We start from the raw sequence: 25143 nt of genomic DNA, 5'->3' as shown, positions 1-25143 counted from the left end.
GCAAGCCACATTGAAACAAACGGAACTTGAACACGGTACTCTTCAAAGGGAAGTCATCGTTGTTTCATCCATTATCCCCTCTGATTAATTTTTATTAGTATTCATTTCTATAGTGCTTAAATCCAATAATATGCCCTTGCTCTAAAACTGAAGGTTATAAAGGTCCCTGATTTAGGTTTATTTAGTTATTTCAGACTTAAAACGATATGAAGTATCTAAAAAGATTAAATGCATGAGGCTTGCAAAAGAGATCTTCCCAGTGGAGTGTGATCTAAGCATTTTATTAGGGGTCCATTTGCTTTATCTGTAAACATTCATTTCATGTTTGTATTATTCAGAGATAGCCTAAACTTTTAGATTCCGTAACTGTGACTAAACCATGCTATCATTTTTTGAGTGTTTTTTTTTAAAAGGTTGATTCTTGTATTATGGGTTATTTATCACATTGTTTTCTTCTGTGTCCTTGCTTTGTTTACTGGAACGGGATATGGACTGCAATGCTGCTTTTGCCACGGCAATGCCTTCATGCATGCTGCCTGGGTTTGATCCTTCTAATGTCATTCCATTGCATGTAAGGAATTTATTATTTAAATTTGCTTTGCTTTACATTTGAGAACTAGTCTTTGTGAAGGTTAAGTTCTTGTCTTCTTTTAACTGTGTTTGTTATTCATTTTTTATTTTATCATTATTTTCTCTCAATGATTTATTTCACTAAAGTTGATTTATTTGTCTAGCAGTTGTAAAATGCATATAATTGTACCAGCAATGATCTGCATTTATTTCAATTGGTGTTTGAATATTTTCATATCCAAGGCAAGATTTCCTCTGCTGTTTCTCTTATTGAAGCAAGTTTCTAAAAAGAACAGCAAAAAAGAACACACTGTCTATTTAGTACCTTGTTAATATGATCCAGATGAACATAATGAGCCAACTTTCTTATTTCTATCTCTAAGCAGTTTCTCGGTCATTGACTAGTAGAACTGTTGACAGATTCTGGACTGTTGCATCCCTTCCTTGCACATGGTTCTGCTAAAATCACTGGAACTATTGGTGACTCAAACTCCTTTCTGACATTTTGCTAATAGCTTGTAATCAGTGTGCGACTCAGTGTGTGAGCCGAGATTGGGGGCGCCCCAGTCTGACACCAGCATCACACATCTCACTCCTAATATCTCTGCCTTGAGTGTGGACATCTGAAGAGGGAAAATCTATACACAAATGCTTATATATGATCTCGAATCCTACACTTGAAAGTCTATGTACGTAGACTTTCCCTCTTCAGATGTCATGGACACGACTGCTCCCGTCATATCTTTGAATTTCTCCTGGAATCAGTGAAGTATGAGAACAGACAAGTATGGGAACATAGAGTTTATCTTCTGGCATTTAGGAAAATACGTACATATTCACCTCAACAAAGACCAGGGCATAATTTTTTCCGTTAGATGGTGGCTGCTTTAAATCTCTCCCATGTGGCAACCATTACCAATGTTCCCTTCCCCAGGTGACTACTCCGTGGCTCTCTATATTGTGCTTTTTGTCAAAGGAATGTACATAATGTTTTCCCCGAAATGTCAGTGCTGAAAGAGTGAGTTGACATGGGTCTTGTCTGCCTTTCTGCAGGATCTGGTTAGAAGAGTGGTAAGGAGAGAATTGCCTAGGCCTAGCAGGTTTGAGCACTGTAAGACTTTAAGGCAAGTTAGGTAGGAATGTGCTTCTATCTACAACCATGGCAATCCATCCTCATAGAAGGTAGGCCATGACTGAATTTCCCAAGTCTGCGTTGAAGAACCTGTGGCCCTTCAGATGGTCATGAGCTGCAGCTCTCCTCTTCCCCAAGGATTGCCCATGCTGGCTAGAACTGATGAGAGTTGGAGTCCCACAGCCTGGGGAGGGTCACAGGTTCTCTGTCCTTGCTATCAGGAGTGGTATTATACTACTTTGTGGTAGCGAGGACCTGGTTGTACCAGCAAGGAGGACTAAACTTTCTGAAGGTATTTTCAAAATTATCTGTCAGGATTGAATCCCTTTTCAACAATGAGGACTTCCCTTATTTTTCCTTTATCTGAATTTAATCCTTTCTCCTTTGATTCCTATCTTTGCCCATCAACCTCTGCCATTAATTTCAAAAATAAGTGCTTTTACTCCTTTGAAAAACAAGTCTGTTGTACCTAACTCTTCTCTAGCTATAAAAAGTCATTGACTTTTCTTCCTGCCTTCCTTCTTTGTGTCCATGTGATGCCGTGTCTGCCTTCTCAATTGCAGTTTCAACACGTATATTTTGTGAAATAATTTAGATCGAGGAAAAAGCCTCAGTACATTACCAAGCTCAACATTCTGGGGTAAACTAATTATCTCTGGCCCAATTATCAATGAGATATTATATATATATGGGAAGACTACATATATGGGAAGACTACATATTATATATATATGGGAAGACTACATATTTTATAGCTGTACTGATTAAAAACTGTACTGATTAAAAACTGGAGAGGTAAGTAATTCCACCTTTATGAATCCCATGAGTTTCAAGATAGAATTTGAAGCAATTCAACCAATTTAATCCTGAATGCAACATGGCAAGAAATATGTTTATTATATGCTGGTTTGACACTTCTTCTTCAGAATCCTAAATCTCAGGAGCCAGTGACGCTGGATTTTCTGGATGCAGAGCTGGAAAATGATATTAAAGTTGAGGTAAATGATATTGATGAATCACTGGGTGTATCTACACATAGGAAAAAACGCTATAAATAAGTCAGAAATTAAATCATTATGTAAAAATTGTATAGAATTCTTTTGCTCTCTGGTGCCATCTGGTGTTGCACGTTTATAACAAATTCAAAACATTGTTTTAGACTAATGTAGCTGAGTCCAGTGTCTTCATTGTTAGGTAAGCTATTTGTATTCTGGGACAAGTAAAGCTCTACCCCACACACGGTGTTTAAAGTGGCTTAGTTTTAAAACAGCAACAACAATCAATAAAATATGTAAGAAAAGGGAGTTCTCATAAAAGCAAACCAGCAGCTAAATGAGCACACACGTAATCTTAAGCAGCCCTGCACACATAAGGAGCTTTTTATCTGATGCCTATTTTTCAAGCAATATCAGTGAGAGGTAGGCCTGCTAGGGGAGGGCATCACATGACCCTGAGTACCACAACCAAAAAGCCCCTTCTCAAAGATCCTTATGGAGCAGAGAAGCCTGTTTGCAGTGCAGAGTCAGAAATCAGATCCTGGGATTCTATTAAGCAAGCTCTGAATATTTTACACCTAGGGGTAATTTTACTCAGCCCACTTCTGGCTGCTCTGAACTACAATGGGTTTTGGGGATAATTTTTTATAAGCTCTGCTTCCAAGAGTCTTGCTAAAATAGAAGGTGGGGGTTTGATCCATGCATTGTTGGGCTGCAGCCAGCATGGCAATTAATGGGGCGGCCAGTGATTCCATCCTTGACAAGTACTCCACTTTCTTTGAAGCCACTCCAGGCTCTGCCTTCATCTCAGGGCACCCCGATTCCATGTGGAGCAGTGGGCGGATGAGGGCAAGCAGAGATTGGGTGAATGGGGGGGGGGGAGAGATGAAGGAGACCAGAGGGTGGGCAGACGGGATGGTGTGGGGTGTGTGTCCCCCTTTGCCTTCCCAAAACGTTGGAGGGCATGTGATTTCATTGAAATGAATAAGCTATGCTGTTTAACGTAGCCTCGAGCATTGCATTTAGGCAAATCTTGTTTAAAGTTTATGATTTCTTACACAGTGCAGGAAATGATCGTGGACCCTGTTCAAAATTAGTGAAATTTATTGAATACTTTGGATTTGCTTCTTTATTTTTGTAATTCTCCTGATTGTAGATTCGGAAAAAAATGATAGATGGAGAAAGTGGAGATAGGACATTTAGAACGCTGGTCAAATCTCAAGATGAGGTGAGTTATCATAGAATTAAAGAATTGTAGAGTTGAAAGGGACCACAAGGATCATTTAGTCCAAGCCACTGCAAGTGCATGTTAGGAATTGTCTGAAACAAAAAGATTCCAATTGCTTATTAGCATCATGCATTTGATACATGATGGTGATGATGTTCATGGTCTTCAAATCTGAAGCTGTAGTGGGAGAGAAGCTGTTGTGGCATTTGCACATAGAATGACCTCTCACCTCAGATTAAGAGAAAGCTCTTATTTGACTGTGTTCACAGATGCCACAATCTGTGTAGGAGGATTTTTTTTAAAAAAAATCCTAGCTCGAGGTTTGAACCTCTGGCAGTGGCGTACCTACATTTTGGGAGCCCCGAAGCCTGAACTATCATGGGGCCCCTCTTTGCAACCATCTAGGTCTAGGTAACCACTGTTACCTTATTCAATGGGGTTGTTCCATGACAGATCACCACACCTTTACAACATCTCTGCTACTGACTCTCAGACTTTGGGATTGTTGAAATATATGCAAGAAAAAATTAATCTGTTTGAGTCATGCAACTCAAATTGGGGCCTATAAGTCCATTTTTGAAAGCTTCATGAATTTCATAGTAGATCCGCTCCTGACCTTTGAGTGGGGGACATCGGGCCTGGGCGCTAAATGCAAATTCCTAGGCCTCTCTGTTTGGCTCTTTGAAGAAAACAGGGAACACTTCTTCACTGGTCCACTCCATGAGATGTTTTGTCTGGCTGCAATCTATCCTTGAACTGTGGTAATGCCTCCTTGCTTTCTTGGAAGGAGGGTGCCAAGGTGGGTGTAGAAACCTCTGACTTTTGACTGCTCCAGAGACTTTTGACCTTTGCGCGCTCTACTGGCAGTCAGCCCTCAGAAGGTGGCCCACAAAGGGATGTGACTGTTGGGCTGTTCTTCAGCTCTGCTTTGAGAAGGACAGAGACAACACGTTGTCACAACTTGCCGAGAACCCTAAAATGGTAGTTATACATTTGGAAGCAGACAACATATACATTATTCCCTTTAAACTTAGATCACATCAAACCATGGCATTTTCAGATGCCACATGTCCACAAAACTTTCCTCAGAATCTTTACATGTGCTCTAGCCATAAAAACAGGTGCTCTATAAAAGTTTTTTTCTGCTCTCTCCAAAACTCCTAAAAATCAAAATCTTGTTAATGTTTATGTTTAAATTGTATGTAGATAGAAACAAAACACCTGTTGCGGCACATTTGAACATTATTAGTAACTCTGCAGTGCAGCAGCTGTACAGTTTTTATCACAGGCATTCCTATAAATCTGTGTCTCTCAGTATAACATTGTAATATGCTACAGCTGGCAAGGAGTTACACTTTAAATGATGAAAACTGAATAAACCTGCTCCTTTGGGATGTATTAACTCTGATTAAATCTCTACAGCCTGCCCAGGGACCTTCTAAAATTTTCCATCATGTGGCCTCTCCTTCATTCATTCTGTAATTATGTGAATTGAAAATTTCAGATTAATCTTGCCCTCCAGTAACACATTTATATTTGTGCTTCTATCGATGCATGCTGGCTGTCCTGTTCAGTGAGGCTATGTTTTCCATTACCATAGCCTGGAGTGAAGAAATCCATAGGCCTGGTTGCCAGTAGCAGCTTTCAAATTGGTCATTTTACTCATGCACAATTCTATATAGCCACCCAGAATGGCTGGAGAAACCTAGCCAGATGGGCGGGGTAGAAATAAATTATTATTATTATTATTATTATTATTATTATTATTATTATTATTATTATTTTATTATTTTATTTACAAATGGTGCTGCAAAATAAATAAATAGAATCAGACCAGGAAATGGTGTGAGAGAGCTGGACCTTGTGGCTCACAAGGAGACCCTCCCCAGCGCCTGAAGAGGACGTCATTGAGGACAGAGGAAGAGACCTGGGCTTTTTTCATGCTGCTCAGCCTCCCTGCCTAACAGCTGATGCATGTGGTGGAGCAGCAGTTAGCACAGCACTCCTTTTCTCTGTGGGAGCATCTCAGGCACAGAGTTTCACACATAAATAATGTGAGAGTTTCTCATATTGCTAGGCATGTTTCTTATCTATCAACTGCACAGTCTTAAGTTTTGATATGATAACATTTTTAAGGTTATGTTACTGTCGTCATTTTGTTTTAACATGTCGGGGAAATCTAAATTGCCAGAAAGGAATAAAAAAATAATAATAATTTTGGACAACATTAGGCTGAATTTACATGGCACCCAGTTTGACGCTTGCCTTAATTGTTAGATATGTAAAGTAATACGGAGTTTTTAATTGTAATACATTGCAATGAGGATTTGTTCTTGAATCTTGTAGGTTTTTTTAAAAAAACTATTTTTGTAGCTTTCTTGAGATCATGGAGAAAATGATGGTCTTCCTCAATATTTTGCAGCGCTACATTGACAGAGGAAACAGAACATACACATGGACAGCTGTAAATGGTACTGATTACAGGTAATAACATTTCTGGTTCTGTTGAAAAGCAAAAATATCCTTATATCCTTAACCTGGCAAATTTTGTTATACAGGCAGCCATCCGTTTATGTGGGGGTTACATTCTGAGGCACCGCACATGTCAGTGAAATTGTGTATAATTGAAAGCCAATGAAAAATCCACAAACACCCTGTCCCCCCCCCCCCGCCCTGCCCTTGTTCCGCCCTTTTGGTGATGCTTCAGTGATGTCTTTATGGCGTTTTTCAACCTAGGATGCAGTATCTAAATGGCCACATTCTCCTGCCTGTTTTTGTCATCAGAGGTGAGGCAGATTATCACCAGAATCATAGAGGGACTTGAACCCAGGTTTTGGAATGAGACATTCTCTAGCTGTATACTTTTTGTGGTTGTTCCTGGCTTAGCAAAGGCGGAGCTCCCTTTTTATCTTCCCTTATTTCCACATGGCTTTGCTCTGGCCTGCGTTCTTCTCCTTCAAAATCCCAGTTTAACTAAGACAGTTTCTAAAATTAATTTTGGAAATGGAGCATGCTCAGTTGGCTTCAGCTTTCAGTTCCTTCAGTTCATCTTCATTTCTCTCTCTCTGGTGTTTAATTGATGAGCGCAAGAGCTCCTACACACTGGTAAACATCCCACCAAAAGAACCTTGTTGCAGTCATGTATGTTTATCCCAAAACTGCCTTTTCCCCAGTGGTGCTTTTTTAACGCATGTGCACAAAATGGTTATATAGAGGGAGGAAAAAGGCATTAATGAGCTGAAATGAAAACAACAATACAATTGAAGATTTATAATAAATCTCAAAAACAAAAAAGACAACCTACTTTCCACAGGGCCTCTTCCACCTTACAAAGTTAAACCTTCCCCCTTCCCCCTTCCCCATTACTTTCTTCTAATGTAATAGTAATAGTAATAATAATAATAATAATAATAATAATAATAATAATAATAATATTCTTTGAATGACTGGTGCATGGGAAAGAGACCAATAATCCTATACTGTTTATCAGTAAAGAGGAAACATTTGAGATTTCAAAAAACAGCCATCACTATCTGCTCCAACTGGTGGGGTTGCTGGCTTTTGATTGAAAAAATATACCTAATACTACTCCATTGGGTGGAGCTTGGCGTACTCTAGTGGTAGCAGAGTCAAGAGCAGAAGCTTGTTTTTTTGTTTTTTGTTTTGCTGTGGCTGATACTGAAAGTCAAGGTGGACTGAGCCTGTATTTGCTTTCTAGTGCTGTGGGTTAAACCACAGAGCCTAGGGCTTGCCGATCAGAAGGTCAGTGGTTCGAATCCCCACGACGGGGTGAGCTCCCATTGCTCGGTCCCTGCTCCTGCCAACCTAGCAGTTCGAAAGCACGTCAAAGTGCAAGCAGATAAATAGGTACCACTCCGGTGGGAAGGTAAACGGTGGGAAGGTAAACTTCTGGTTCGCCAGAAGCGGCTTAGTCATGCTGGCCACATGACCCGGAAGCTGTATGCCAGCTCCCTCGGCCAGTAAAGTGAGATGAGTGCCGCAACCCCAGAGTCGTCCGCGACTGGACCTAATGGTCAGGGGTACCTTTACCTTTACCTTTTACTGTACAGGGAACGGAACGTGTTACCAAATTCAGTCGCACTGGCTGCCGCTACCAGGCTGCTCTACCACCATAGCCCACCCTGCAAGCCAGGGAGAGCTTCTATACATTCTGCCATCTCTAAAGGGCTGAGTGTGGCTCTTTAGTGCATGTCTATAGACTCTACAGGTCAAGCATCTATACTAAATAAAAGATCTTCATTCATAACGTGCTTGCAAATGCAATTCTGGATTTTGCACACATTAATCTGGCAACTAACCCCAAGCCCAGATAGGCTGTTGTTGATGTTGTTGTTGTTGTTGTGGTGGTGGTGGTGGTGGTGCAGGGGCATTGTAAGTGCAACTTGAGTCACTAAATATACTATTCTGGAAGCCTAGCAACCCTTGGAGCAGATTCTGTGTCTGAAATAATTTCCTTCCTATCTGCCTTCTGGTGATTTATATTATTTGACAATAACTTAAACCGAAGTAATGAAAATTATTAGATTTTGGATCTTTCAAAAATGAATGACAACATTTGATGTTATCTATCATTAGCAACCATAGTTTCCTGTTTACTTGCCCAAAATTGTAATTAGGGGATTTCCTGTCTTATTGTTCTACCTCACTGGTTATCTGTTTGACAGACTTAATCTTCAAAGTCTTGTTTGATTTCTCTCTGGGCTGATTTTTTTTTTTTAATGTCTTTTTGGTCTCCTAGAAAAACAGCAGTTAGGTCTCCCTGGAGACCACATTTCTGTAGACATATTTCTACATAAAATTATAGATGTTAATTAGTGGGTTCTGTTCAGCAGTAACTGCTAATAACAGAGAAGCATTTTCTGATTTCCCTTGAGAGGAATTGGGGGAAAGCTGTCACCAAATAATGAGTAATTCTGCTGTGTACAGTTCAAATGGCAATTGACTATCATGTCTGTAGCTGAGTATCCTACAGTTTCCTTTCAATGTTCCTCCACAGGCATCTACTGGAAATATTACATAATAAGCAGTCCTGCTCCATGTTAATGACAGCTAAGGGCTACAGTGGTAGAATTTTTCTTTTAAAGAAGTTTGTTTTTCCATAAGTGGTATTAAAATTCATAGTCTACAAGGTCTCCTGCTTAGAAATAGTGTCTTCAATGGCTGATAACAACAACTATAATTATTACTAACAATAGTAGTAGTAGTTAGCCAAAATGTATATTTAAATAGAAGTCATGCTAGTGGTGAATCTGGATTGGACCTCGCAACTCTGCAGAACAAAGCAAAATTCCTATAGGCCATGCGCAGCTCTTGGGACATTTTAGAGAAGTCTTTCTCATTCTGTTGCCCTCCAGATGTTTTGGACTACAATTCCCATCATCCCTCAGCATTGGCCACACTGGCTGGGGCTGATGGGAGCTGCATTCCAAACCACCTGAAGGGAACCAGTTTGCAAAAGATGGTTGTAGAGCAGCACTAATATGTTAACTGACTGTAGTGTGGTTTTTTTAAAAAAGGTAAAGGACTCCTGACAGTTAAGTCCAGTCATGAACGACTCTGGGGTTGCGGTGCTTATCTCGCTTTATTGGCTGAGGGAGCTGGCGTACAGCTTCTGGGTCATGTGGCCTGCATGACTAAGCCGCTTCTGGCGAACCAGAGCAGTGCACGGAAACGCCGTTTACCTTCCCGCCGGAGTACCTATTTATCTACTTGCACTTTGACATGCTTTCAAACTGCTAGGTTGGCAGGAGCTGGGACCGAACAATGGGGGCTCACCCCGTCACGGGGATTCGAACCACTGACCTTATTAAAATGCTATAGACATGCAAACAGATCTATCCCATTTGTATTTGGCTCCTGGAGCACTTCCCAATCTGGTACAAATAACAAAACTGCATCTCACATTACGAAGCCAAACGTATTCACTCAGGGAGCAACAGTTCCTTCAGTGTGTAAGGTACAAATGTGACTCACCTGGTTTATTTTTAAACAAATTGAGTTGTAGAAAGCCCCATGTGGATTGAGCCTTTCAACTCTCCTGTCAAAACAACTTAATGCTCAGTTACTGCAATGCATGAATACTCAGAAGTAAATGGCAATCACTGTCTCAATAAACAGACCTTACCTGCCTTCCCCCTTCAACTCATCCTAGTTTTTCAAGTTGTGGGCAACCTTTAATTTATCCTGCGATACTAATTTTCTGTTAAACAAAGCCATGAAAAATGGTGACTGTTCTGTAAATGTCAATATGGGGTTGACAAGGATCTTATTCTCGGTACCACACGTTTAATTTGGAGGAGTGGAGTTCAGATGCAGCAGAAAGCAGTAAGAGGATTTAGTGAAGTAGTTAGCCAAGCAAATGTATGCCATGAAATCACATGTTCCATGATTTTCTTACACATCAAAGCTAGGGGAAATGCTAGGCTGATAAGGCTCTGTGGTATTGAAATGTGGCTTTATTCTCACCATTTAATGTTGATTTATTTATTATATAGTTTGGCCTTGGTGTTACCATCCTACAGCTTTTACTACATAAAAGCGAACATTAAGGAAGCACTAACTCAGGCAAAATGTAAGTAGCCATGACCTTTCTCCAGAATCTGAGTATTGCTGTGTAGTCTGTAGAATTGTTCTCTTGTCCTTTTTCTAATGCAACATTTTTAAAGCCATGAAGCTCTTGTGAAGTTCAGCAGTACTGCCATGAATTCTGTGCCCCCAGCTCTGCAGCAATGATCCCAAGTCATTGTGTGAGCGTGCAAGGTACAAAAAGTATTCTACACAAGTAGAATATGTTCTGTTACTCAAATTGCACTGGTCAACCTTTCTCTCTCATCTCCTTGCTTATGTTTCCTAGAGAAGCAATGCTTTGGATATCCTCTGTTGCTGTCTTTTTAGGGGTCTAATAGCTTATGTATTGAATAGTCCATCTCCAAGGTATGAGTTGTGCCTTTTGAAATCTAGCCTAGATTGTGTGCATAGTGTGTCTTAGCTGGAACTCATTGTCATTTAGATCAATCTCTGGATCGAGGTTAAATCAGGCTTCCTAAGTTTTGGATTGTAGCTGAATTGTTCTGAATGTTTGTGATATGAGTGGATATAATCTGGATTGCGTCTAACGTGGATTCTTTTCTAGTAGTCTCAAATGGTTCCATCAGGTCCTAAGCTGTGTATGGCTTTCAAGCCGTGGAGGCTGGTCCATAAGAGTGAATGGGGCACTGCCTGACCAGCCTTTCTCCGCCCTAAGCCAGCCCCCACATGCCTGCTTCCCAGTTAGGGGGCAGCACTGCCTGCCAGCTGCCTCCTCCTTGGGCTAAGTGTTGCTTCTTGTAGCCACTGCTGCTATCAAAGTGCCAGTGAAGTTCTCTCAACTCTGACATGTGCTGCATTCCCAGAGTTTAGGCTCAGGACAAAGCCTATCAGGTGTATTTTGAACTTACTGCAGTTTCCCTAGGATTCTTCAAAGGGAGCCCTATGTATAACTTCTGTCATTTATTGGGGGTGGCCTAGGCCACGGGTCAGCAAACGTTTTCATCAGGGGGCTGGTCCACTGTCCCTCAGACTCTGGGGGGAGCGGCGGACTATATTTTGGTGGGGGAAAATTAATGAACGAATTCCTATGCCCCACAAATAACCCAGAGATGCATTTTAAATAAAAGCACACATTCTACTCATGTAAAAACACGTTGATTCCCAGACCATTCGCCAGCCGGATTTAGAAGACGATTGGGCCAGATCCGGCCCCTGGGCCTTAGTTTGCCTGCCCATGGCCTAGGCAGCCCCTCCTGCTTAGAACTGCCCTGCAAATTTCCCCTAACCTGGGAATCCTACTTTAGCTGCTATGCTAGCTTGTTTCAAATTTATAATGTGCTCATTCTACCCAAAGAGAACCCAGTGCAACTCACAATAATAAAATCACATTGAAACAATTTAAAGCAATGCTATAACACATTGCAGACAACAGTTAAAACCAGTTATGTAAAAATTTCATAAAACTATCAGCCCAAAGCTTGGATGAAATAAGATGCACTTAGGACAAGCCTACACAATATGTGACCTTGTGTCTCATGCAGGCGAGAAAACCAGGCTGTTTTAGCTTCCTTAAGGTTGTAGTGCATGACTGATGACTGCGTTTGGCTTGGCAGGTCACACATTGTCCTCACCTACTTTAGGACTTTGGGTATGACTTTGACTTAGCAGTCATCTATCTCCCTCCATTGTAGTCTTTTGAATGTCCCATGTAGTAAGTATTTCTGCATTCCTATTCACATAGGAAAACAGCAGCAATATGCCCCAGGTAGCTGCTCCATATTATGTAAGAATAAACCCTGTGTTGCTGCCAGCTCAAAGCTAGTTTTAAAGCTGTTTTATAAATATGTGATAACTATATGCTTTTTGCGAGACATCATATTGCATGATTCACTTCTGAACTTGGGAGCAGTCTGTAAAATCTTGAGTGCAAGATCAATAATTCTGGGCGAAATTTCTTAGGAGCCCCCCGAGTCAATATTTCCATTACACAGATCCTTGAAATAGCTGCATTATATAGAAGGTACATGAAAGAAAGTGTTAACAAGACATGGGTTGAAGTCTTCAGAGATGTTTGTCTTTTCTCCAGAATACAGCTGTAGAGAAAATGAACCTTTGATCTCTCTTTACGCCACAATATTTTTATTCAAGGGGCTGGTTGAATAAAATATTGGTTTGTGACCCCTTTTGCTTTACCCTGTTTTTTCTGTTTCCCTGCCTTCTCCTTCTGATGGATTATCACAGTCCCAAAGGGCAAGTATATTCTTGTTGCTCAATTTCCCCTCTGTTTACTGTTGCTCATATTGTCTGCTTCTATTTCCATTCCTCCTGAATGTTCTCCTTTGTATCCTAAATCTTGGAGCTTCTCCCATGCCAGCTGAGTATTAGAAAGACAGAGAAGGAAAAATGATGTATTTTCCACAATATGCTTTTCTATTTATGTTGCTCTTTCATCCTTGTTTATTTGACTCTGTCACCTCCCAGTTCATAGAGAAAATCAGGACACCTGCCCCCTGCAAAAATACCTATGCTTTCAAAAAACCCTGACCTCAATTTATGCTAAGTAAAATATCTTAACCTTGGTACAATTTACATCTTGTTTTCATCTTGGCATTCTAATTTCTTGAACTTCAGCTACCATGTTGTCAGGCAAAGCAAGTGAATAATGTGCCAGCTTTAACTTGCATCAGTTATTATAGTGTTCTATTTCTGCATTTGGAAATGGACAGTAAGAGCTGTTCAACAGTGGAACAGACTCCCATGCGAGGCAGTGAACTCTCCTTCCTTGGAGGTTTCTACGCAGAGGTTGGGCACCCATCTGTCATGGATGCTTTAGCTGAGATTCCTGCATTGCAGGGGGTTGGACTAGATGACCCTTGGAGTCCCTTCCAACTCTAAGATTCTATGATTTCATGTTGCTGTTTTATGATAAGTGAAAAGGCAGGTAGTGGGGTAATTTTGATTAGCCAGGGGAAACATTATTGACATCTAGATCCTTACCATCTGATGTCTGCAAGGGTTGCCCTAATACTTTAATGTTTTGTAACCGTTCACCAGTGTTTTTCTTCATGCATCCCATTACATATTTGGGGTGTAACTATATCTCAACTGAGATTGATTAGGTCGAGCACGAGCATCAGCGTGCATCCCCAACTAGGCTCTCCCCTCTTTGGAGACTCATCACACACCGTGCTTACTTTAAACCAGTTTTTCATTATGCGCAAGATTAAACCACACTTTCACATTCTGGACATGAGAGATGAGCAAAGAGGGAGCATATGGTAATAACTCCTTCCTGGCTTCATAAACTATGGTTTGTTTGACCTTACCATTCTGCAACCTTGTTTTCTCACCTTTTTTAAAGCAGTACAGTGGTACCTCGGGTTACACACACTTCAGGTTACATGCACTTCAGGTCACACACTCCACTAACCCAGAAATAGTGCTTCAGGTTAAGAACTTTGCTTCAGGGTAAGAACAGAAATCGTGCTCCGGCGGTGCGGCGGCAGCAGGAGGCCCCATTAGCTAAAGTGGTGCTTCAGGTTAAGAACAGTTTCAGGTTAAGAACGGACCTCCAGAACGAATTAAGTACTTAACCCTAGGTACCACTGTATTTAAAAAGTCAGAATCTTGTGAAATTCGTTAATGTTACCATGATGTACTCCCTAACTCTAGAGCCATGAGTCCAAGTCATTGTTTGAGCTTGCAAGGTACAAAACGTACTGTACACAAGTAGAATATGTTCTGTTACTCTAGTTGCACTGGTAAAACTTTTCCCCCTCATCTCCTTGCTTACGTTACCTAGAGAAATAGTGCTCTGGGTATCCTCTACTGCTGTCTTTTTAAGGAAGCAACAGCTTATGCTTTGAATAGCCCACCTGCAAGGTAGGAGTTGTGTATTCTGGTATTTAGCGAAGATTCTATGCAACACATGATGTAGTAGTTCAACTTGCATAGGTTTGTGTTGTAGTTTAATTGTTCTGAATGCTTCATGTGGTGTGTGATATGAGCGGACGTAATTTGGATTATGCCCTTTTTGGATTTTGTTCAAGTTGTCTTTAAAGTGAGAAGCAAAAAATGAGAAAAGGAAAGAATGTACCAGCATAAGAATACAAAAATGGAAAGGGAAAAAATACTTTAAGGGACACCAAACTATAATTTATTCAGCCTGGACTGAATAAATATGAATAAATCATATTTGTGTTTGCCTTGAGGAATGAAAGGGGAAAACAAGGAATCATAACTATATCTTCAGCTATTACATTTGAGTCTGTACTGATAGCAGCCCAACACTACAGAGATCTGCCTGATCTCTGTTGGGAAAGGAATTCTATATGTCAAATTTCGGCCCATACTTACAGGCAAACCTAGAAAATTTGTAATTATTGTGGTCTGGTGCTGGGAGGAAAAACAGGTAGTTTTAACCTCCTGAGGGCTGTAGAATGTGAGGGATGACTGTGTTTCGCTTGGCAGGCCGACTTTAGGACTTTGGGTCTGACTTTTACTTAGCAGTCATCTGTCTTGCTGATAACTTCCTACATTGCAATCTTTTGTATGTCCCTTGTAGTAAGTACTGTGTGCATTCCTATTCATATTGGAAGGAAATTCTCCAGGGAGCAGCAAACTACACCAGATAGCTGTTCCATATTATGTATGAATTAACTGTGTGTTGCTGTCAGAACTGTTTTATACATATGTGATGGATTTTTTTATTTTTTATTTTTTGGTGGCCCAGCATATTGCATAATTTATTTCTGGACTTCCTGAACTTGGAAGCAGTCTGTAAAATTCTTGAGTGCAAGATCAATGATTATGGGCTGAATTTCTTAGGAGCCCCCTGAGTCAATATTTCTATTACACAGATCCTTGAAATAGCTGCATTATATAGAAGGTACATGAAAGAAAGTGTTAACAAGACATGGGTTGAAGTCTTCAGAGATGTTTGTCTTTTCTCCAGAGTACAGCTGTAGAGAAAAATGAACCTTTGATCTCTCTTTATGCCACAATATTTTTATTCAAGGGGCTGGTTGAATAAAATATTGGTTTGTGACCCCTTTTGCTTTACCCTGTTTTTTCTGTTTCCCTGCCTTCTCCTTCTGATGGATTATCACAGTCCCAAAGGGCAAGTATATTCTTGTTGCTCAATTTCCCCTCTGTTTACTGTTGCTCATATTGTCTGCTTCTATTTCCATTCCTCCTTTGTATCCTTGATCTTGGGCCAAATAATAGGCAAGTCTACCTGAGAGTAAGTACTACAAGTGGGGCACCACCATCCAGAAAGCTCTTTCCTCAGTTGTCACCCAGTGAGAGCATCCAAAACCTGAATCTCCAAAGTTGACAAGGTGTACCTTAACGTGGGAACAGGTGTTCATTCAGGTCTCAGTCTATGTGGATGCTAGTCAACTTGAGTTAATGCATCACTCTCTGCCCCACCAGCCTCACCTGTCCCGAGGCAGCACCCAATTCCTTGCTTTACAGCCAGCCCAGGGGGCGGCTCTCCTTGTCAGCTGCCTGCTTCATAGTCTCAGTGTGCCCCTTTGTGGAACTTAGCAAGGAGGAAGATGAGGAGGGAACTAGAATTAGTTGGCTCTGCCTGCCGTGGGCTTGGACTTGACCCGCTGTTGGTCTCCCTGCCTTTTTCTCGACCAGTCCCAATGGGCACCAGAAACTACTAGGATGCTGCAGAAGCTCTATGCACTCCATTGTGTGCTACGTTCCCACTGTTTGGTCTCAGTTTGTAGCCTATTAGGCGTACTTTGAACTTACTGCAGTTCCCTCAACTGTCTTCATAGTCTTCTGTCACTTATTCACAGGAAGGCTAAGCGGCAGCTCTTGCTTGCCTCTTCACTGCTGCTGCTTCCCTACAAATTTCTACTTGGTTGAGAATCCTATTCTACCTATGTTTGTTTGTCTCAAGCTTATAGCCCATCCTTTCTTCCCAAAGGGAGCTCAGGGCAGTTCAAAATAAGAAAAGTACATAGAAAGTATTTAAAAGCAAACATGTTAGAACTTCATAAAACCATTGGACGAAAGCTTAGATAAAATAAGGAAGTCTTTCCCTATTTCCAGAACACAGGTGGGGCAAGCCTATACAATTTGTGACCTGGTGGTCTCACACAGGCAGGTTGAACCTACTTCAGCTTGTAGAACGTGAGTGATGGAAGTGTTTGGCTTGGCAGGTCACACATTGTAGAGGTCTGCTTTGGGACTTATCTATCTAACCTTCTCTTAGCAGTCTTCCGTCTTGCTGCATTGACATCTTTTGTGTGTCCCTTGTAGTATTGTGTGCGTTCTCCATGTCTTATGCTAGTCACATAGGAAAGCTGCTCCAGGGAGCAGGGAAATGCCCCCAATAGCTGCACTACATAATGTATGATTGACCCTTTGTTGTTGCCAGCTCAAAACTAGATTTCAAGCTGTTCTGTAGTTATGTGATGGATATATGTTGACAAAAGACATGTGTTCAAGTCTTCAGAGATGTTTGTCTTTTCTCCAGTGTACAGCTGTAGAGAAAATGAACCTTTGATCTCGTTTCATGCCGCAATATTTTTATTCAAGGGACTGGTTGAATAAAATATTGGTTTGTGACCCCTTTTGCTTTACCTTGTTTTTTATGTTTCCTTGCCTCTTTCTGATGGATTATAACAGTCCAAAATGGCAAGTATATTCTTGTTGCTCAATTTCCCTCTATTTACTGTTGCTTATACATGTTGTCTGCTTCTATTTTCATTCCTCCTGGATGTTCTCCTTTGTGTCCTTCATCTTGGGGCTTCTCCCATGACAATTTGGTATTCTAAAAATAGAGAAGGGAAAATGATGTATTTTTTCCTCACATGCTTTTGAATTGTTTCTCTTTCCTCCTTGCTTCTTTGACCCTGTCACCTCTCAGTTTATTAAGAAACTCAGATTAACACCTCACCCCAAATTTGTGTTTTCAAGAACTCTGAAATGCATTTATTCTAAGTAAAATATTTTACCTGTGGCACATTTTACAAGCCCTTTTGGTTTGCATCTCGACATCCCCATGGCTTCAGCATTAATTGCCATGTGGTCATGCTTAGCAGGTCAGTACTATGCCAGATTTACCTTGCACCAATTGTTGCAGTATTTCAGGCCGTGTTGCTGCTATTTCATGATAAATACATGAATCTCTCTTTTAATGTGAAAATGTGGGTGGTGGGGTAATATTGATTGGCTTTGCTGCTTCCATAGTGCTTACTTTAAACCAGTTTTCCAGATCTGCACACCCGAATTAAACCACAATTTCACATTTTGGACATGCAAGGAGAAACACAGGGTGAGGCAGAACAGGAGTATGTGGTCACAATGCTCTTCCCCAGCTTAATAACTTTAGCTTGTTAAGCTGGAGCCATTGTCTGAATGGGTCCTAGGAACCGAGTGCTTTAAAAATGTTGAAATCCACTGTATTTACATACTTAGTTTTGCTTATAAAAGATTCTGACACTGCATTTTCATCTTTATAGTTACGGAAACTCTGAAGCTAGATCGCTTTGATGAATTCGGCTACACCTTTTTAGCACCAAGGTTGGTCATTTTCCTGTTCTGTATACCCAAATGATACATAACAAGTCTCGACTAACAAATGACGATAATAATAATAATATTATTATTATAATAATTTATTTCTTATACCCAACCCATCTGACTGGATTGCCCCAACCACTCTGGGTGGTTTCCAACAAAAATACTACTACTACTACTACTACAACAAACAACAACAACAACAAGAAGAAGTGTATATATATATATATATATATATATATATATATATATATATATAATTAAATTAATTGGATCTAGACCAAGTTAGTTGAACTTCAGTCCCATTGATTTCAAAAAGAACTAAATCATGCCTAACTTGTTCTGTTGATTTCTGTTAGACTTTTGTCCTAACTAATTTAGTGAAGATTCAGCTCACTTTGTTTAAGATGAGATCGTCTATATACCAATAGCATATAGTCTGAAGTCTTTTAATGTTCACACTTACATAGCCAAAATGACACCACCGACCCTCAAGAGGGAGGCATTAGCAGACGCACAGTAACCTCAAAGTTTGCAGAAATACAAACAATATTCGGGGGGAAAGCAAAGTAAATGTGGGGTTCCCCTGAAAAGCCCAATGAGGCCTGAGTGTCCACATAAAGTAGGAGACTTTTGAGAGGGGGAAAACTGACTAGCAGGTGCGAGGGGTAAGGGAATGGAGTTGTTGGAAAAGGCGCATGGAGAAAAAGATATGTAGATATAAAATGGTAGAAAGAACCACTCATTCTCCTGATTGTTTATTACATTTATATCCCACCTTTCCCCCAAGGGACTCAAGGTGGTGTATTTTGTTCATAGCCCCCTCCTCTCACCCCATTTTATCCTAACAACAATCCTGGGATCAATTTGGCTGAGAGTATGGTGACTGACCAAGGGTTACTCAGCTTAATAGCTTCAGCTGAGATAACTTAATAGCTTAGTCAAGATTTGAATTCCAGTTTCCCTGCTCCTAGTGTAGTACTCTAACCACTATACTACAAGTTCCATCTGCTGAAATTCCATCTTCTACACAGTTGTTAGAACAACAGCCTCTTAACCTAATGTTCAACAGACATTGTATGCTGACTATGGATCACAGGGGCAGAATGGAATGGAGCACCTCACCCATGGCATCTCAGGTCTCTTGAGGGCTGCTGGTCCCTCTGTAGCCAAAGCCTCACCACCTTTCCACAGGAAAATATCTGGTGGCTTGGGAGCTCCCAGAATTTGCAGAGGTACAAAAATATTCTGAAAAAGACACATCAACACACACAGTCAAAGCACCCCAGTGAAGGCTGAGCGTGCAGGTGGAAGCTGTGAGTAGTGGCTATTGTTGAACAATTGGGAGTCAGAATTCTTGCTGAGTGTGGGCACAAAACCCTGTTTCTATGCACCCATGATTGTATTTGCATCCATTTATATAACCAAAAATAGCCTACCCAAATGCATTATGTTGCCCAAGATTGGTTGCAGAAATGTATAACTCTGCTAACATTTCATATTTAAATGTTCATATTAGAAAAGAGTACTTTAAAATGCTGAGGATCTTTTGTGAGGGTTTTAATGTTGTGTATTTTTGTGTTTTGTATTGTAAACCGCCCCACAGTCCTCAGATCCTCAGGGCAGTATAGAAATTTAATAAAGAAATAAACATAAATGAATTTTTAAAAATATATCACAAACCAACACAGAAATATGACAAACTTTACTTACGTTTGGGAATTGAGAAACTGAAGTTGATGGATTCATCCATTCCTATGTCAAGGCTGATCATTCAGAGTTAAAACGCTCTAATCTTGTGTTTCCTTGCTTATAGCATTTAACTTTCCCTAATTTTATGCACAACATAATTTTGCCATGGAATTTCTCTATGTTGTGAAAGTGATACACTGCAGACTGTGGGCAAGCACTTCTACATGATATGCTACTAAATGAAATGTTGCTACCAAATGCTAGGTAAATTAGCCAGGATAAAATGCAAACCCAAACCAGCTCAGCCAGAAATTTATGTATTTGTTTGTTTATTTGCTTGCTTTACTTCATGGATTAAACGCAGGTGGCGCTGTGGGTTAAAGCCTCAGCGCCTAGGACTTGCCGATTGAAAGGTTGGCGGTTCGAATCCCTGCGGCGGGGTGCGCTCCCGCTGCTCGGTCCCAGCGCCTGCCAACCTAGCAGTTCGAAAGCACCTCCGGGTGCAAGTAGATAAATAGGGACCGCTTACCAGCGGGAAGGTAAACGGCGTTTCCGTGTGCGGCTCTGGCTCGCCAGATGCAGCTTTGTCACGCTGGCCACGTGACCCGGAAGTGTCTCCGGACAGCGCTGGCCCCTGGCCTCTTGAGTGAGATGGGCGCACAACCCCAGAGTCTGTCAAGACTGGCCCGTACGGGCAGGGGTACCTTTACCTTTACCTTGTTTATTTGCTTGCTTTACTTCATGGATTAAAAGCAATATTTTAAAAACCTGTTTTCTTTTTCTAGAGACTACTGTGGGCCTGTGAAAATAACTGACAACAACACAGCATTTCTTCTGAATTTCAGCGAATTTATAGATCGATACACCCCCCAAAATCCCTCATGTAAGCCTTACTTTTTCATTAAATGAAGCTGCTTGCAGAAGATGACAATATAAATGCGGCAATTGGTTCCAAAGAAGAAATGTTGATGTGATCACCCTGTTTCCCATAATTACGTATAGTACCAGATCTGTTTACCGGGTTTATGAATGCAAGATTGCAGAGTTTCATCCAGTTCATAGGGTTGTCATGTGAAGATAAAAACTGTTCTGACCTTCTTACATGAAGGGCATTTCAAAACCTAATACTTTTTAAAACTTAGCTGGCCTTTTGATTTTAGAATTTGTTAGGAGCAACCGATGCCAAACCATACAGGTTTAAAATTGGAAATATTTGTTGAAATCTGAGTTCATTTTTATTATGGGGTGTGGTCATAGTATGGGGAAGGATCATAACTAAGCACTAGAGTCAGGCTGTGCTTTCAAAAGGTCTCTGTTTCAATCCTCCCCACATCTCCAAGTGCAGCTGAAAATGACCCCTCCTCGCTGAAATCTTAGAGAGCCACTTCAACTAAGCAGCAAGGGGGCCACTAGGGGGCGCATTGGAAGATGGCCGACAATACCATCTCTCCGACCCACACGGGGTAATTAAGAGGCTGTTATGGGAGTAGGCAGCCTCCCTTGTTGTCCCAAGGAAATAGGGAACACTGCCCTTGCCTGCTGTGCCCATAAATCACCCCCTAATTCGAAAGAAGGGGGTGAGGGCCCTAGGCAGAATGCCCCTGTGTGGACCTCGGCTCTCCTGGACGCTGTCTCTGATCGCACACTAGTTGCAGCAATTTACAAAAGAAGCAAATGCACATATTTCAAGTGAAGAAAGGAAGTGAAGTCTGCTAATTTTAAGTGACGTCTGCGAAAGAAGACGGCAGTCTGGAGAAACAGGAATATTTTATGACCAAAGGCGGGGTATGTTGACAACGGGGCTGAATGGGGGGGAAACCTTTTTTACTTTCCTTCTATGTGATTTACAAGAACCCCTCCTCATTAGAACCGTCGGTTGAACTGACCCAAGCAGGATGATTAAGGTCTGTGTGGAGATAAACTTTAACCAAAAGTATGCTTTATGGAGACCGAGAAGCAATAAGAGCTTTTGGGAATGGCACAGCAATTAATTCGGAGTCGCCATCTTGCCAGAGGATTTATAGCCGGGAGGAAGAATGGACTTGTTTTCACAGTGCATTCCTAGTGAATCTCCTCAGAGGTTTGAGAAAGGAGGCAGATTGGTGAAGATTAATGACGCTAAGACTGTTTTGATGTATGGAAGTGATGTTATATGGAAAATGTCTGGATATGGCTATTGGATAAAAAATAATAATATCCGCGCAGGATTACAAACTGTTCTAACCAGCTTGCGGAGACTATCAGAGGTCACAAAGAGAAAGGAAAAATATATGAAACAAGAGATGTGGAAAAAAATATATGAAACAAGAGATGTGGAAAAACAATAAGAAAGGACTGGATAGTACTGTGAACATCATAAGGTTAGATTTGTGGACATTAAAACAGCAGTAAGAAGCAAGAAGTTGATTGGATCCCCTTCGGAACTTGAAATATGGGTACCCCCAACAAAAATTTAAAATTCGGCTGTGTAATTTGGAATTTATGTAATTTGGTTTGATTTGATGTGATTGGTCGGTTAATAAAAAATTATTCTTAAAAAAAAACCCTCAGTGTAATCAGTATTGAACTGTATGGACCAATGGTCTGACTTGGCATCTTAATTAACCTTTGGCTTGTTTCCTTTGATAGGTAATGATATGGTTATGAGAGCTTTGCTGGATGCAGGATTTACAAGCGAACTTGTTCAGAATTACTGGAGTAAGCAGGACCCGTGAGTGATATTTTCCTTCCCCCTACTAAACAATATGGCTATTTCTGCGGGTTTTAATGGTGTGTTGAAATAATACTGGGTCATTTCTGATAATTAGAGCACACAAGGAACACACACGGCATTAAGTATATGAAAATGCACACATTTGTGTTTTAGACTATCTTAGAAAAACTTGCGAATATTATGTACAAAGGGCTGCCAATCATTCCAAATTCAGTTCAATTCAAATATTTCTGTCTCTCTTTTCTTCCTCCCACAGTGAGGGAATTACAGCACGATTTGTAGCTACAGATGGAGGGATCACTAGAGTGTATCCCAAAAGGTAAGGGTCTGTTTTTTTCTAAGAAATACATCAGAGACACTGGCAAAATCAATATCTTAAGCATGCCTTTTTAAAAAAATCATTTTATTATAAATATCAATACATTACAAAACAATATATAAACATTACATTACATATATTACATACAACGCATACCTCACCTAATTTCTTAAGGATGCCTAACTCAGGCTGAAGTTCTTGCAAGCCCCCATTGAAATTGTCACTTGGTAATGGAATATTAAAGTAAGAGTCTTCACAACAAATATATTGAATACTCCAAATATAATATTCTGACCCATAGGGAGGAAACAGAGGGTGGCACTCGGAATCAATGTCCATGCCCTAGGTTTGATTCCCATACCCAGACATTGAAAATAATATGCCCTTGATTGGCATATTATAAAGTTGCAATTCTCATAAATTACAGTAGATACATTTTGAACAAACCGTGTTTTTCATATTTTGAAATTCAGTTACTGTACAAGATAAAATGTAACAGGGAAAGTTTGTGCTGAATCCTCCTTGTATAGTATAGCCAAGATCCAGTGAGCTTCCTCAGAACACAGCCTGTGGAACTGAAAAGCAAAACAAAGGCAGACACAAATCCTTTATCACTAACTTTTTTAAAAAACAAAAAAAATTCCTTCCAGTAGCACCTTAAAGACCAACTAAGTCAGTTCTTGGTATGAGCTTTCGTGTGCATGCACACTTCTTCAGATACACTGAAACAGAAGTTACCAGACCCTTCTATATAGTGAGAAGGTGGGGAGGGGTATTACTCAGAAGGGTGGTGGGAATGGGTGATTGGCAGATAGCTGTGATGAGCCTGTTGACGACTCTTAACGACTGCAATAGGTCTTACAGAAAAAAAGCAAGGGGTGAAAAGGTGAAAAATGGCTTTGTCATGTATAATGAGATAAGAATCCAAGGTCTTTGTTCAGACCAGGTTTCTCCATGGTTTTAAGTTTGGTGATAAGTTGCAATTCAGCAGCTTCTCTTTCCAGTCTATTTCTGAAATTCCTTTGTAGTAAAACAGCTACTTTGAGATCTTGTATAGAATGTCCTGGGAGATTGAAGTGTTTTTTTTTTAAAAAAAGTACCTCAATTTCAAAAGTGGTTTGTTGCTGGTGTTGAAAGGCTGCTATTCAAGAAACATAAGCTCGAATTCCCTTTGGGCATGTGGAATTAGTTGAGCACTCAGCTTATGTCTGTAACCAGTTTCAGGTTTTCACAGCATTTCAGAGTTGGAAATCAGAATGGGGTTGTGGAGATCCCAAACTTAATAATGGGATTTCCCAGATTGCTCATTGTCTCCTGTAGATGGTTGGATTTTGACTGGAGATTAACTAGGAGACGTAGCTCATGGACCTGAGTCCTCTTGATCTTACACCAGGTAGAATCCTGGCTGTCTAGTATTGTTTGAGCGAGCCATTTTCTGTAATGTGAACATATGCAGGGAGCTATATTATTACCATGAGTCACATTTTAAGGTTTTCAGTAACATTAACAAACAGTACAATCCTACAGTCTACTCAGAAGTAAATTTAGTTAATTTCAATGGGCCTTACTCCCAAATAAATGGATTGCAGCCTTAGATTTCAATCCTAGAGCCCAGTGGTGGGAAGCCTGAGACCCTCCCAACGCTGCTGTTTTAACTCCCATCAGCCCCGGCAAGCAGGATCAGTGGTCAGGTGGTGAATGTGAAGGGCCAAATGTTCCCCACACTTTCCTGTGAGTAAGCCCCATTGAATTCAGTGGAGCTTCCTTCAGATTAGGCATGCACAGGATAAGAAAACATGTGAGAATTAAGACAAAAAGCTGACATTAATGTCTCATGTTCAGTGCAGGAGAATATTGGACAGAAAATCCTGAAACCTATGAAGAGAGCTTCTACAAAAGGAGCTTAGATAATGAAAACTACATCTTCACAGCTCCCTTCTATAACAGTAAGTCACTGGGCACCCAAAATTACCTTGTTAAACTCCAGATACAGTACGGTCTATCCATATTACACAACTATGAAATGTTGAAGACATCTGGACAAGTAAACTTAATGGCTATGAAGATTACCATATAGCAATTATGCATGTCTGTTTCTCAAAAGTTTTAGCTAGAAGTCAGGAAATGTTGCCAAAGGATTTGTAGGAAGCTGCAGTTGAGTCAGTGAAGCATGACCCTGACTTCCATAGTTAGGTTAGGGCTTCCTCTGGTGTTAAGATTTTAATTCAATAGCACAATCCTGGGAGGCATTTATAGAATCATAGAATTGTGTGGTTAGAAGGAACTCAAAGGATCATCTAGTCCAACCCCCTGCAGTGGAGAAATATCCAACTGGCCCATACAGGAATTGGAATGCACGACCTTGGCATTATCAGCACCATGCTCTAACCAACTGAGCCACCTATT

General features: G+C 40.6%; 1 protein-coding gene across 5 annotated transcripts in view; it reads left to right on the top strand.

The window, feature by feature from the left end:
* CACNA2D1 (calcium voltage-gated channel auxiliary subunit alpha2delta 1) overlaps window positions 1–25143 on the top strand; it is a 399180-nt gene that overhangs the window by 343310 nt on the left and 30727 nt on the right. For 4 of the 5 annotated variants that reach the window (XM_083701347.1, XM_083701346.1, XM_083701345.1 and 1 more), the window contains 9 exons: window positions 2629–2700; window positions 3854–3925; window positions 6348–6409; window positions 10441–10517; window positions 17956–18016; window positions 20491–20588; window positions 22334–22415; window positions 22675–22737; window positions 24580–24683. In XM_083701347.1, the coding sequence (XP_083557473.1) occupies window positions 2629–2700; window positions 3854–3925; window positions 6348–6409; window positions 10441–10517; window positions 17956–18016; window positions 20491–20588; window positions 22334–22415; window positions 22675–22737; window positions 24580–24683 (691 nt within the window). Of the gene's footprint in view, window positions 1–1623; window positions 2318–2628; window positions 2701–3853; window positions 3926–6347; window positions 6410–10440; window positions 10518–17955; window positions 18017–20490; window positions 20589–22333; window positions 22416–22674; window positions 22738–24579; window positions 24684–25143 lie in introns of those variants that run through there. The other variant, XM_083701349.1, reaches the window with a different exon arrangement.

This window comes from Podarcis gaigeae, assembly GCF_964106915.1.
Source record: "Podarcis gaigeae genome assembly, chromosome: 10".
Lineage (NCBI taxonomy): Eukaryota > Metazoa > Chordata > Lepidosauria > Squamata > Lacertidae > Podarcis > Podarcis gaigeae.
This window is presented reverse-complemented; position numbering and strand designations above follow the sequence as displayed.